This window comes from Oryctolagus cuniculus, chromosome 15 (genome assembly GCF_051225735.1).
Source record: "Oryctolagus cuniculus isolate XC-2025 breed Fujian yellow rabbit chromosome 15, ASM5122573v1, whole genome shotgun sequence".
In the NCBI taxonomy this organism is placed as follows: domain Eukaryota; kingdom Metazoa; phylum Chordata; class Mammalia; order Lagomorpha; family Leporidae; genus Oryctolagus; species Oryctolagus cuniculus.
The window spans coordinates 32,248,402-32,261,935 of NC_142881.1; the positions used below are offsets into that span (position 1 = coordinate 32,248,402).

Genomic DNA, 13,534 nt, shown 5'->3' on the forward strand with positions numbered 1-13,534 from the left:
CTATAGCCTGCTCCTTTTTCCCTTGTCTGTTTCTCAGGAGCTGGAGCAACGGCTCGGCCTTCCACTTCCTGGTATAAGTATGGCTAAGGGTGCCTGATGTCTAAACTGATGCCATTCACAAGCTGTGAATTCTAACTAGAGCTCTCCTTTTCCTCTTCTGATTAGACTTCTCCGTGCTCCAGCTCAACTCACCATTATTTCTTTTTTTTTTTTTTTTTAATATTTATTTATGTATTCAAAAGGTAGAGTTACAGAGAGGCAGGGAGGGAGAGAGAAAAGGGTCTTCCATCTGCTCGTTCACTCCCTAAATGGCCTGGACATCCAGAGCTGAGCCAATCCGAAGCCAGGAGCCAGGAGCTTCTTCTGGGTCTCCCATGCTTTCCCAGACCATAGCAGAAAGCTGGATCGAAAATGGAGCAGCTGGGACTTGAACCAGAGCCCATATGAGATGCCTGAACTGCAGGCGGCGGCTTCTACCCACTACATTACAGCGCAAGATTTATTTATCTATTAGATCTTTGTGAGTTACTGATGTGCTGCTAAAATTGCCAAATGATCTATTCACCTGTACACATTGGGAAAGTCCAAAAGGACACATAGCAAGAGGTCTTGCTGGGGCTTGCGCTATGGTGTAGCGAGTGAAACCACTGCCTGTGGTGCCGACATCCCATATGGGTGCCGGTTCTAGTCCCAGCTGCTCCACTTCCAATCCAGATCTCTTCTATGGCCTCGGAAAGCAGTAGAAGAGGGCCCAAATCTTTGGGCCCCTGCATCTGTGTGGGAGACCTGGAAGAAGTTCCTGGCTCCTGGCTTCGGATTGGCCCAGCTCCAGACATTGCTGCCATTTGGGGGGTGAACCAGCAGAAGGACGACCTCTCTCTAAAAGAGGTCTTGCTTCCCAGAATGGGACTGTGATGGTGGGACAGGAATCTTGCTATATCACTAGTGTTAGACATACCTGCGCTGAAGGGAGTAGAGTGAGAAAAAGGATTGACCTTATAATTTGGGGAGACAGCATTTTGTTTGGAAACTGCAAGGCTAAAGACAAAAAAGAGGGCCGACGCTGTGGCGCAGTGGATTAATGCCCTGGCCTGAAGTGCCGGCATCCCATATGGGCGCCGGTTCGAGACCCGGCTGCTCCACTTCCTGTCCAGCTCTCTACTGTGGTTTGGGAAAGCAGTAGAAAATGGCCCAACTCCTTGGGCCCCTGCACCCGCGTGAGAGACCAGGAAGAAACTCCTGGCTCCTGGCTTCGGATCGGTGCTGCTCCGGCCGTTGCAGCCAACTGGGGAGTAAACCATTGGATGGAAGACCTCTCTCTCTCTCTGCCTCTCCTCTCTCTGTGTAACTCTGACTTTCAAATAAACAAATCTTTAAAAAAAAAAAAGTGAAAAAATTATCTAAGTCTGTAATTAATCTCTTTAAAAAAAAAAAGATTTATTTATTTGAAAGGCAGAGTTACAGAGAGGCAGAGGCAGAGAGAGGTCTTCCATCTGCTGGTTCACTGCCCAAATGGCCACAATGGCCTGGGCTGAGCCGATCTGAAGCCAGGATCCTGGAGCTTCTCCCAGGTCTCCTACGTGGGTTCAGGGGCCCAAGGACTTGGGCCATCTTCTACTGCTTTCCCAAACACATTAGCAGGGAGCTGGATTGGAAGTAGAGCAGCCAGAACTTGAACCAGTGCTCATATAGGATGCCGGCACTGCAGCTGCAGGAGGCAGCTTTACCCACTATGCCACAGTGCCAGCCCCTAAAATTATATATTAACTTGGGGGATTTGTCATCTTTCATCTTAAGTCTTTGAAGAGTATGACATGCCTACCTACTCACTTGGGTTTGTTTTGTTTTGTTTTGTTTTTTAAAGATTTATTTATTTATTTGAAAGGCAGAGTTATAGAGAGACAGGGCAGAGAGAGAGGTCTTCCAGTCACCCCCCGAGATGGCCCCAGTGCATTGGCCAGAGCTGTGCAATCCAAAGCCAGGAGCCAGGAGCCTGTTCTGGGTCTCCCATGCAGGTGCAGGGGCCCAAGGACTTGGGCCATCTTTTCTTTTTTTTGGAGTCTACATATAAGTAAGAGTTTACACTATTTGTTTATATCTGGCTTATTTCTTCTAGTAATGTTCTCTAGGTTCATCCTTTCACAAATGGCAGGATTTTCTTATTTTTTATGGCTGCATTTTATATATACATAATTATATATTACATTGTGTACACTTACACAGAGGGTACTTCAGAAATTTTGTGGAAAATAGAAATAACAAGCTTATTTTGGTGCAAAAATTTTTAAGCCCACGCATGCAAGAAGTCTGATTATTTCACGAAAACCCATACATAGTTTTTTAATGATGCATGTTGTCTATGAACTCTATGATGAGTTCAACACAGGTATTTTTTAGATTTTTGAAATTATGAATAATATTGCAGACATCTCTTCAGATTCTGGCTTCATTTCCTTAGGCTATAGATCCACAGGTAGGATTGCGTTATCAAATGGTAGTCCTACTTTTAGGATTTTGAGAAACCTGTTGTCCATAATGATTTACATTCCCAGCAGCTGATGTACAAAGGTTCCCTTTTCCCACATCCTCACCAGAGCTTGCTATCTCTTGTGTTTGTGATAATACCCTTCCCGTCAAGCTTTGAGTATTAGCTCATTAGTGCTTTAAACTTTTCACTATTGAGATGGTGTACATTTTTTGTTAAGTTTATAGCCAAATATTTTCTCTCTCTGCTTTTATAAATAAAACCTTTTTTTTTCTTGTATGTCATTTTATAAACTGTTATGTGTATGTATATGAAGGTATTTGATTTTATATTAATTTTGTACCCAGCCACCTAATAAGTTATTTCATTTATAATATTTTGTTTCTTTCATATTTTCCAGAGAAAATATACAGTCACACATTTACAAGTGGTATATTAACTTCTCAATTTTAATACCTGAAGCCGCATTTTTGAAGTGTTGCAATAATGCTGCTTGTTTAGGAGGGGATCTTGGCAAGCGTAACGGGCTCCACAGCACAAGGCTTAGGGTAGGCAGGAAACGTTGGTAGTTGAAGGTAGTTGATGGGGGAAGTTTTTCTATATGTTCATATTTCTTCCTTTTGTTTCCTCTAGATGTGAAATCCGGCAGCTATTCAGTGTTGCAAGTGGTGGAAGCCCTTGGGTAAGAGCCTCTGTTCAAGAATGTTCTTCTCCAACCCTGATTGTGCTCTCTGAAAATAAGTTACTTTTACATTGTTACCTTCCTGGAGCCTGAATTTCTTTGGTAGCCCAACACTCCCCCTCCATATCAGAAACTCAGTCTAACCTATGCTTTTTTATTTTTCTCCCAAAGAAGGGTTCACACCACCCAACCGAGGTTCCTTCAGATAGTATTTGGGAACACACAGCCTGTGAGCCACGTCAGTTCCTGGCTTAGCCTTCAGACTTGGGTTGAGACAGGTGGGTGAAGGCCATCAACTGTCATTTAATTAGAGCTGGGAGCTACTCAGCCCCCTTGTCTAGGCAGCCCAAGCTGACTTAGATAAGCTGAATTGCCAGGAGGATGACCTTGTCCCAGATCCCCACTGAGGAAGAAGGCGTGAGAAACAGAAGAGCAGTATTTTAACCTGGAATTCTGAGCAGCAGAGGAAATACACACTTATAGGCTAATGTCTGCTTTCCTCATTTCATTTGATGTAGACCAGTGAAGCTGGCAAGTCTTATTAGCAAGGGTTGTTCCCTGTCACAGCCAGCATGTCTTCTGAAACAGAAAACTAGAAAATTGGGAGAAAATAACACAAACTTTTGTGCATTCCTGACACATAACAGACTTACCTTTCTATTCACACTGTTATGACCTTGGTCCATTTTTTAAATTTTTTTAAAAAGATTTATTTATTTATTTGAAAGGCAGAGTTACACAGAGATAGAGAAAGAGAGATCTTCATCCACTTGATCTCTCCCCAAATGGCTGCAGCAACCAGGCTGGGCCAGGCCAAAGCCAGGAGCTAAGAGCTTCTTCCAGGTCTCCTGCCTGGTTGGCAGGGCCCAAGCACCTGGGCCATCTTCCACTGCTTTCCCAGGCGTATTACCAGGGAGCTGGATTGGAAGTGTAGCAGCCCTGATTTGAACTTGTGCCCATATGGGATTTCGGCACCGCAGGCAGCTGCTTTACCTGCTATACCACAGCATCAGCCCCAGGTCCATTTTTTTATAAATAACAGCTTTGGCAAGAGCATTGTGGTGCAGCAGGTTAACCTGCCACTTGTGAAGCCCGCATCCCACATTGGAGTGTCTGATTTGAGTCCTGGATGCTGCATGCTTCCAATCCATTTTTCTGCTAATGCATCTGGAAGATAGCAGAGTATGGCCCATTTACTATCTCTATGGACTTGCCTAACCTGGAAATTTCATATAATATATGACCTTCATAATGGGCTTCTTTCAATTAACATGTTGTCAGGGTCCATCCATGTTGAAGTGTATATCAGTTCCACATTTCTTTTTTTTTTTTTTTTTTTAACAGATTTCTTTATTTGAAAGGCAGAGTTACAAGGGAGAAAGGGAGAGACAGAGAGAGAAAGAGATCTTTCATCTGATGGTTTATTCTCCAAGTGGCTGCAATGCCAGGGCCTGAGCCAAGCCAAAGCCAGGAGTCTGTAACTCCATCCTGGTCTTTCTCATTGGTGGAAGGTACCCAAGCAATTGGGCCATCTTCTTCTGCTTTCCTAGGCACATTAGCTGGGAGCTGGAGCAGAAGTAGAACTCCTGGGACTTGAATCTGTGCTCCTGTGGGATGCCAGTGTCATGGGTGGCAGCTTATCCTGCTATACCACAACACCAGCCCCAGCTACATTTCTTTCCTAACTGAATAATATTCCATTGTATAGATATGCCACATTTTTGTTTATTCCTTGGTTAGTGGATATCTAGATTATTTCCACTTTTTAGCTACTCTGAATAATGCTACTATGAGCATTTATGTGCCTTGTTCCATTTTTAAATGCTCTGAATGCACATTTTTCTACTTCTGAGTAGAAACCTTCTATAAGTTCATGTCCTAAGCATTCTGACTAGAGTCATCTAATTTTGGCCCCAATTTTCCTGATGATATCTAGCATTTTCTTTGAGGTTTAACATAACTGTGTGGCCAGCTCTCCTCCAGAAATCTGCTTCCTACTCATTCCTGGTTAAACTACTTCTAGTACGTTAAAGTATAATCTCTGTAGAGCTCTTTTGAAGACAAACCACCTTGTCACTTCAGTCCGGATTCCCCATGTCAATCGCCTAACACAGTTAGAACCTTTATTCTGGCCATCTCACTCTGTAACCTTCCAGTTGCAAAGTTTTGTGGTTTTTTTGTTTTGTTTTTTTGTTTGTTTGTTTGTTTGTTTCTTTTTCCCTTAGGCCTTTGTGGTTGTTGTCAGCATCTTTTCCTTGGTAACTTACAAAAATACATGTCTTCTCTGCCTGTCTTGGGTAAGCAGTAGCTTCCAGTCACCTCAGAAATGCTGTGTGTAGCTGCTAAGCTTTGTGTCAAAAGAACATCACAATCATAGCACTGGGGTTAAAGAGGGAGCATAGTGCCCATGCAGCACCCAGCTGGGAGGACCTGGAAGTGAGATTTCTCTTGGCTCTCAAGTGCCTCTGCTGATGCCTGGTTAGTCTGGGGATCAGGCGTCACTAGAGGGCACCATTTTTCCTGGACTCTTGTTCTTTTAACAGAACTTGGCTTTGCTTCCATGTGCAGAGGGTGAGTTTGACTAATTGCAAAATACTTACTTCTTTAGAGGTTTGAACTGGGTAATGGCAGACTCTCTCTTTACTTCCTATTTTCAGATCTTCTCTGGAGAACCCAGAACCCAGGACTCGGGCACGAGGGATCCAGCTTTTGTCACAGGTGCTACTCCAGTGTCACTCTCTGCTCCTGGAGAAGGAAGGTACTGGCATCATTAGGAGGAATGGCTTCCTGGATTACTGTACAAAGGCCTCCTGTGTCTATCCAAACCATTTTGGAAGGTGGGGTGGGGTGGCACAGGGTCTTCATTCCTCATTGGTGTAAGTATCAGATGATTAGAATCAAGACGTTACGACATGGCTTTCAGGGACTACTTCTGCCTCTCTCTCTCTCCAACTCTGCCTTTCAAATAAGTAAATCTTAAGAGAAAGAAAAAGGAAAGGAAGGAAGGGAGGAAGAGAAAAGAAAAGAAAACAGAAAGAAGGAAGGAAGGAAAATTTGTGGGCATCAGTTCCGGAGGGAGGGAGGGAAAGAGGGAAATTTGTGGCCATCAGTTCCGTAGCTAGGCAGTTCTGGGTCTGCAAATGGGTTTGATTTTACTGTGGACCTTTGTGAAAATGGAAAGTAAGAGGTGTCCCTCTGTTTTCCTGATTAATCAAGTCAATACCTTTGGTTCAGGGGGCATGGGGTATCTCTTGAAGGAGAAAAATTTAGTGCATCCCAAACTAAAACAGCCTTACAAACTTAGGGAAGGAGCAAACTAGTGGGCCCTCCTCATGGCTTTGTCAGCTAACGGCTGAATCTGGTTTGTGCAGTTGTACACCTGATCCTGTTCTATGAGAATCGACTGAAGGACCATCATCTTGTGATCCCATCTGTCCTGCAAGGTTTGAGGGCACTTGTGAGTTCTTTTCATTGCTTATTGGTGACAGTGGGGCCCCCTGTCCAGTTCTGTCCTTGCTCTTTGGGGAGGTGAGGCCTCAACAGGAGTAGAGGACCAAATGTGGGACTACATTAATGTTAGTAGCACTGTTTCTGCTTTTTATCATTTGAGCCACTGCAATTCAGAGCAAACTGGAAGGAGCTGCACAGGACCAATCAGCTTGAGAAACTCCCTCACTATTAGCATTTCCTCGTTACCCAGGATGCTGTGCTCCCCACTGTAGCTAGTGAAGCCTACTGTAGAGCTTTGTCTTGAAAGCCATGCTCATTTATCTTCCCTTCTCCTCCAGAGCCTGTGTGTAACCCTGCCCCCAGGGCTGGCCGTCTCTGTGCTTAAGGCCATCTTCCAAGAGGTACACGTACAAGTGAGTGATTAACAATCGTCTTCATATTCTCTGTCTCCAACCCATTGATATACTAGAATTAGATGGCAGAAAGTGTTACCCTCCAAGTTGTGAACTCTTGTAGGCCTTGTGGCCATATTTATGCTTTATTCCTTGCCACCAGCTACGGAGATGGCTGTGTGCCATTTGTCTTGCACTTAGAGAAAGTAAGGCAAACCTCAGACGGGTTTGGGTTATTGGCACCACCACCATAGTGCTGAGGCAATAGCCATACCCTAGGTCTATAGTTCCTGTTAGGTTGACCTTATACTTAGAGACTGTGAAGCAGAAAGTAGTTGTGTTAGTTGAAATATTCCTTGAACATGTTTTTCACCTACTTCCCCGTCCCCACCCCAAGTCCTTGCCACAGGTGGACCGACACACAGTCTATAGCATCATCACCAACTTCATGCAAATCCGGGAAGAAGGTAAGAGGCAGGGCTCTCTGGAAAACCTCAAAAGCAAGCATGTCATACTTTTCCCCCATTAATGGAACTCATTTTAGTCTAGGGTTTATATGGAAGAGCCGAGATTTCAAGAGAATGATAAAGAGAAACTAGAGAACCACTCTCTCCCTGGTGAAATGAAGGCAGAGTAGAGTTAGTTTGAGGCACTGTTTTAAACTCCTGCCTCTGTAACAGTGTGTGCATCGTTACACATCTAGCCAAGTACTTCTTTTGGACTAGGAAAACAAAAAGGATCTGCTCTGAAAGGCAAGAGAGGAAAGGCTGGTAGCAGAGGGACAGCACAAGCCCGGAGAAACCCCAAGCTTCCTATCTCATGAAACAGTAGTGACCTTGTTCTCTCCTTCCCAGAGCTAAAGGGCCTAGGAGCTGACTTCACCTTTGGCTTCATCCAGGTGATGGATGGGGAAAAAGATCCCCGTAATCTTCTGGTGGCCTTCCGTATCGTCCATGACCTCATCTCCAGGGACTATAGCCTGGGTATGTCTTGGTAGATGTGAATTAGGTGATTAGGGTTTGTCAAATAAATGAAGCTAGACAGTCAGCCTCATTCTCTGTTGCTACAGGACCCTTTGTGGAGGAGTTGTTTGAAGTGACTTCTTGCTATTTCCCTGTTGATTTCACCCCTGTAAGTAAACACCATCCTGCATTCATTCAAATACTAGTTGAGTATCTGCCATATGCTAGGCCCGGTTCTAGGCACTGAGGGTCCAGGTGAACAACAATCACTGCCCCTGTGAATCTACATTGCAGGAAACAGGCTCATGGAGAAGTATTTGACATCAGTGGAAGGTTTCAAGTCAGCATGTATTTGAGGACCTCCTTAAGCTCCTTAACCATTGTACTCAGTGCTGGGCACTATAGGATTATAAAACATGGCCCCTGCCTTTGGAGATTGGAACATTTAAGGAGCACTATGAAGTTAAGATACCAAAATGAGTAGTACTGTAGTTATTCGGAGAAGACAGAGTTTGGTGTGAGCTAGAGTAGGCAGATTCAAGTCTGTGCCCAGGAGTGTTCTGAAGAGTTATACAAACCCATGGCCCTTCTCTTTTCCAGCCACCTAATGATCCCCATGGAATCCAGAGAGAGGATCTCATCCTGAGTCTTCGAGCTGTGCTGGCTTCTACATCACGATTTGCTGAGGTGGGTTTAGGCAGGGTGAGGGTATTTAACCCATGCACATAGAAGAAAGAACAGTAAAAGTTTTTCTAAGAAAGAACAGTGAAAGCATGGGGGTAAACAAAAGATCTGGTAATGTTTTAGAATGTGACATCCTGCGAGTGTGTTGTGTGGAAGGTATCTTTAGGCCTTTGGTATAGAAAACTTATCTTCTCTTCCTTTAAGATAGTAATCTTTTTGAAATTTTGTACCTTTGCTGTCTTGCTCATTTTTTGGTGTCTGGTGCTCTGGCACAGACACAATTCCTGACTGGAGTTTAGCTCCTTGATATGACTGTGACACTACCTCTCAGGCTCAACTTCTCTCTCACAGTTCCTGCTGCCCCTGCTAATTGAGAAGGTGGATTCTGAGATTCTCAGTGCCAAGCTGGATTCTCTGCAGACTCTGGTAAGTAATTTTTCTCCTTGGAGGATCCAGCTGCCTTTCAACAAGTTAAGAGTTCTGTGGGTCGGCGCCGCGGCTCAATAGGCTAATCCTCTGCCTGTGGTGCCGGCATACCGGGTTCTAGTCCCAGTTGAGGCGCCGGATTCTGTCCTGGTTGCCCCTCTTCCAGGCCAGCTCTCTGCTGTGGCCCAGGAGTGCAGTGGAGGATGGCCCAAGTGCTTGGGCCCTGCACCTGCATGGGAGACCAGGAGAAGCACCTGGCTCCTGGCTTCGGATCAGCGCGATGCGCCGGCCACAGCGCACCGGCTATGGTGGCCATTGGAGGGTGAACCAACGGCAAAAGGAAGACCTTTCTCTCTGTCTCTCTCTCTCTCTCACTGTCCACTCTGCCTGTCAAAAAAAAAAAAAAGAGTTCTATGGATATAGATTCTCAGACAGCCAGGAAATGGTTCATGGGCCTCAGGAAGATTACCCACGATTTAGGTCTATGTGTTGAGCTAAAGTCTCCAGCTGCACATAGTATTGCCCTGTTGTAACTGAATGGCAACGAAGCAAAGGCTGACAGGGCTTCCTTCTTAGCTTTTCATCAGTCAGGTTAAACTGCTTTCCTGTACCCTGGGTAGCACTGTGATGATGTCCTGCTGGTTTTTCTGCTGAGAGCCAAACTCCTGCAGGTGCCACTGCACTGAGGTACCTGCATATATAGCATGTCTGTGTGTGTAGCCAGCTTATACCTGTGCTTCCCTTGGCAGAATGCTTGCTGTGCTGTGTATGGACAGAAGGAACTGAAGGACTTCCTCCCCAGCCTTTGGGCTTCTATCCGCAGAGAGGTATTACTTAAATAATCGCACTTCTGTTAATTCCCAATTGTCAGGCATGAGGGGAAATAATGCACCCTGTCCTTTTCCCTTTGTTGTCTCCAGGGCCAAGGTCCTGCGTAGGCCTGGTTATTCAGTAAGCAAAGGGACATGCTTCTAATTGAATGACAAAGGGCAGTGTTCCAGTGTGAGGGTCAGCTGCTTGGGGAAAGCACTTCACCACCTTTGCACAATGCCCACTTCCTGCCCTTCTGTGGCATGAAGCATAGGTCATGGTGCCTCTGGCACTGTGCTGAGTAGAAGGGAAGAGAAGACTTAGGAAAAGGGATTCCAACAGTCACTGCTGAGAGGTGTCATTCTCTGTTTCAAAAAGTATATCTTCTTGGGACTAAGGACTTGGTGAAAATATACCAGTTTGAAAAGACCCTCAGTCTGGATGTTAATTTCTTTTGGTATGCGCTAAAGCCCTACCCCATGCCCCACCCCAAGGAAATAGGTATAGGATGGGTGGGGTCTCACCTGGTACAAGGTCATCTTAGTAGCCATGGGATCCCTCCCTGACAGGTGTTCCAGACGGCAAGTGAGCGGGTGGAGGCAGAGGGCCTGGCGGCCCTCCACTCCCTGACTGCGTGTTTGTCTCGCTCTGTGCTGAGGGCTGATGCTGAGGACCTCCTTGACTCCTTCCTTAGCAACATTCTACAGGGTAACGGGGCCATGACAGCCAGAGAGGGGAGTGACCACAGTAGAGTTAATGTTCCTTAGGGGCCAGTGACTTTTCATGTGTGGCTCCCAAACGTTCGATGATATGGGGGCTGCAGTCCTCCTTTGAACTGAAAATAATCTAAGTGGCAACTGCTAGCAAATTATCCCAAGTATCAGTCTTCAAACTGTGGCCTTTAGGGGAATCAGACAATATTAGACCTACTTCACAGGTCTGTGATTGCTGCCTCTCTAGACTGCAGGCATCATCTCTGTGAACCGGACATGAAATTGGTGTGGCCTAGTGCCAAACTGTTGCAGGCAGCTGCAGGTGCATCTGCGCGGGCCTGTGACCACATCACCAGCAACATTCTGCCTTTACTGCTGGAACAGTTCCACAAGCACAGTCAGGTAAGGGGATCAGGTGTCACGGGGAGCGACAGCACCACAATACTAGGATCCCTTTTTCCAGGAGAGCCTTAAGTTTGCTTGGGCCAGACAGTAGATCTTGAGTTTTGCTCTTAATTCCCTGATCCTGGTTCATTTGTTCACTCTTTCCCTGACTCACTCTTTGATTAAAGGCTACTTCTCCCTACTTCCGGATTAGCAGCATTGAAATCCTTTACCAAAAAACGTTCTTTGACTACAGTACTTCATGAAACATTACAGAGCAACCAGAGGCGGACAATCCTGGAAATGATCCTGGGTTTCTTGAAGCTGCAGCAGAAATGGAGCTATGAAGACAAAGGTGAGATCACCCCCCAAGCTGTGGTGTCCTGGTGAGCACTGTTGCCTGTAAAGGATAGCAAGGCAGCGTGCTACAGAGTGGTCTAGAACAGTGGGCCTGCTGATCTGAGGTTGAAGCACGGACAACACTTAATGGATCAGAGATGTGTGTTTATTTCAGTGTGTTTCCTGGACACTCAAAGGATTAGGATCTTTAAGCCTGGCCCAAGTTTTATTTGCCTCGCTGCTGATGAGGGGTATGGGATATAAGGGCTTCCTCATATCCCATATAACTTGTCCTCTGTCTCTCCCTAGATGAAAGGCCTCTGAGTGCTTTCAAGGACCAGCTGTGTTCACTGGTATTCATGGCCCTATCAGACCCCAGCACTCAGCTTCAGCTTGTTGGCATCCGTGCACTCACAGTCTTGGGTGCCCAGCCAGGTACATTCTAACGGAAAGAAGATGATAAGCGTATTGGTCCCTTGCTTGCGATTTTCTGTCTTAAGAGCAGTCTCAATTCCCTATTCTGACTGCAACTCTGGATGATTTTGGATTTCTAAAGGGATTTTGGGAAGGGTTCTGGTGGCTGCAGGGGAAGAAAAGTGGGATTCATGTTCCTTCCAACTATAGATCTCCTATCTTCTGAGGACTTGGAGCTGGCAGTGGGTCACCTGTACAGACTGAGTTTCCTGGAGGAGGATTCCCAGAGTTGGTGAGAATCTAAAGCAGTGAGATAGAGCAAGTTGTTCCCTGCCTCTGTGTTGGCACCAACAAATCCAGCAAGGACCAGGGCTCTGTGCTTCTGACCCTTGTCTCTCCTTAAGGAAGGTGGGCTGTTTGGCTCTGGCTGCTAACTGGTTGGAGAGATGTGGGACTGTTCTCTATTTTCTTGGGCATTAAGAAGCCCTGTCCAACTCAGAGCTCTAGGTACTTGAGTCTTGCTCTTTAGCAAGGTTGCCTTGGGAGCCCACACTCCCTGCCTATGGCAGGACTAGGCAAGAGAATGGTGGCCAAGGCTCAGCTAACACTCATCTGCTCTGTGCCCCGAGCAGGGTGGCAGCACTGGAAGCATCAGGAGCCCTGGCCACACTCTACCCTGTGGCCTTCAGCAGCCACCTAGTACCTAAGCTTGCTGAGGAGCTACACGTAGGTATGTGTCACTAAGCTTTGTTTGCCCACCCCTTCCCACCAAGGCTCCAGAAGCCCTCAGGTTTGCAATCACAATGCAGCCTTATCTTTTGGTTGCTTTCAGGGGAGTCAGACTTGGCCAGAGGGGATGGGCCCACCAAGCCCTGCCGGCATCTGCGCTGTCTGCAAGCTCTGTCAGCTGTTTCAACACATCCCAGCATTGTCAAGGAGACACTGCCTCTGCTGTTGCAGCATCTCTGCCAGATGAACAAAGGTAACCTCCCAGGAATAATAAGCAAGGATCTAGGCCAATTGGAAAGCTATAGCCAGGTTTGAAGCTGATGGCTCTAAGACAGTGGTTCTAATTGTAGCTGTAGGTAAAGAGTGGAATGGTCAACTTTAAAAAAATAAACCTGATCTGGTTCTTACTAGATAAACTGAAGAAAAAAAAAAACCACTTGATCCCAGGGCCTCAAGTGAAGTTGGGCCAGTCTCTGAGAAGGAATGGGACTTAGGAACCATAACTGGTGAATGACCAGGTGATCTTCCTGTGAGGTCAGAATTGAAAAGCATCACTGTTAAGGCCGTGGTACTCAACGTTTGGTCAGCCAGCAGTGTGAGATTCATCTGGAAGCCTGTTAGAAATGCAGAAGGGCAGGCCCTCCCTGATCAGAATCTGCATTTGACAGATCTCCAGCTAACGTATAAGTGCCCTCCAGTTTGAGAAGCATTCCTCCCAGGCAAAAGTTAAAATAGTTGTTGCTCCTGGGAACCTATGCGTGGTCACCATGGTCCTCACTAACCTAAGCTCCCTGCTCTGTATGCCTGGCCCTCATGGTAGATCCAGTTCCACAGCACTTGATTCATCAGCTGTTACATAGTAGAAAGAACACTTGTTTGATTCTGGACTCTACACTTACTACAACCCTGGAAAATCCACTGATATTTTATTGGACCTCCATGTCCTCCTTTCTAAAGTGAAAGAAATGATACTTCTAGAGTTGTGAAGAAAAATGAGAATGTGCATGTGAATGCTTCTATTGCTGAATAGATGAAGAGTAACCAAGAAAGTAAAATGACTCAAC

The 13,534-nt window shown here is 45.9% G+C and overlaps 1 protein-coding gene across 11 annotated transcripts in view; it reads left to right on the forward strand.

Moving 5' to 3' along the window:
• Window positions 1-13,534, forward strand: part of MMS19 (MMS19 cytosolic iron-sulfur assembly component) — a 28,694-nt gene that overhangs the window by 9,469 nt on the left and 5,691 nt on the right. For 2 of the 11 annotated variants that reach the window (XM_051824031.3, XM_008270296.5), the window contains exons 2-18: window positions 3,119-3,167; window positions 5,825-5,925; window positions 6,539-6,624; window positions 6,956-7,030; window positions 7,407-7,476; window positions 7,864-7,992; window positions 8,079-8,140; window positions 8,572-8,658; window positions 9,007-9,081; window positions 9,831-9,908; window positions 10,461-10,599; window positions 10,852-11,006; window positions 11,265-11,343; window positions 11,637-11,762; window positions 11,952-12,033; window positions 12,374-12,471; window positions 12,574-12,723. In XM_051824031.3, the coding sequence (XP_051679991.1) occupies window positions 3,119-3,167; window positions 5,825-5,925; window positions 6,539-6,624; window positions 6,956-7,030; window positions 7,407-7,476; window positions 7,864-7,992; window positions 8,079-8,140; window positions 8,572-8,658; window positions 9,007-9,081; window positions 9,831-9,908; window positions 10,461-10,599; window positions 10,852-11,006; window positions 11,265-11,343; window positions 11,637-11,762; window positions 11,952-12,033; window positions 12,374-12,471; window positions 12,574-12,723 (1,641 nt within the window). Of the gene's footprint in view, window positions 1-3,118; window positions 3,168-5,392; window positions 5,465-5,824; window positions 5,926-6,538; window positions 6,625-6,955; window positions 7,031-7,406; window positions 7,477-7,863; window positions 7,993-8,078; window positions 8,141-8,571; window positions 8,659-9,006; window positions 9,082-9,830; window positions 9,909-10,460; window positions 10,600-10,851; window positions 11,007-11,176; window positions 11,344-11,636; window positions 11,763-11,951; window positions 12,034-12,373; window positions 12,472-12,573; window positions 12,724-13,534 lie in introns of all 11 variants that reach the window. The other 9 variants (XM_070057430.2, XM_089314589.1, XM_089314587.1 and 6 more) reach the window with 8 other exon arrangements.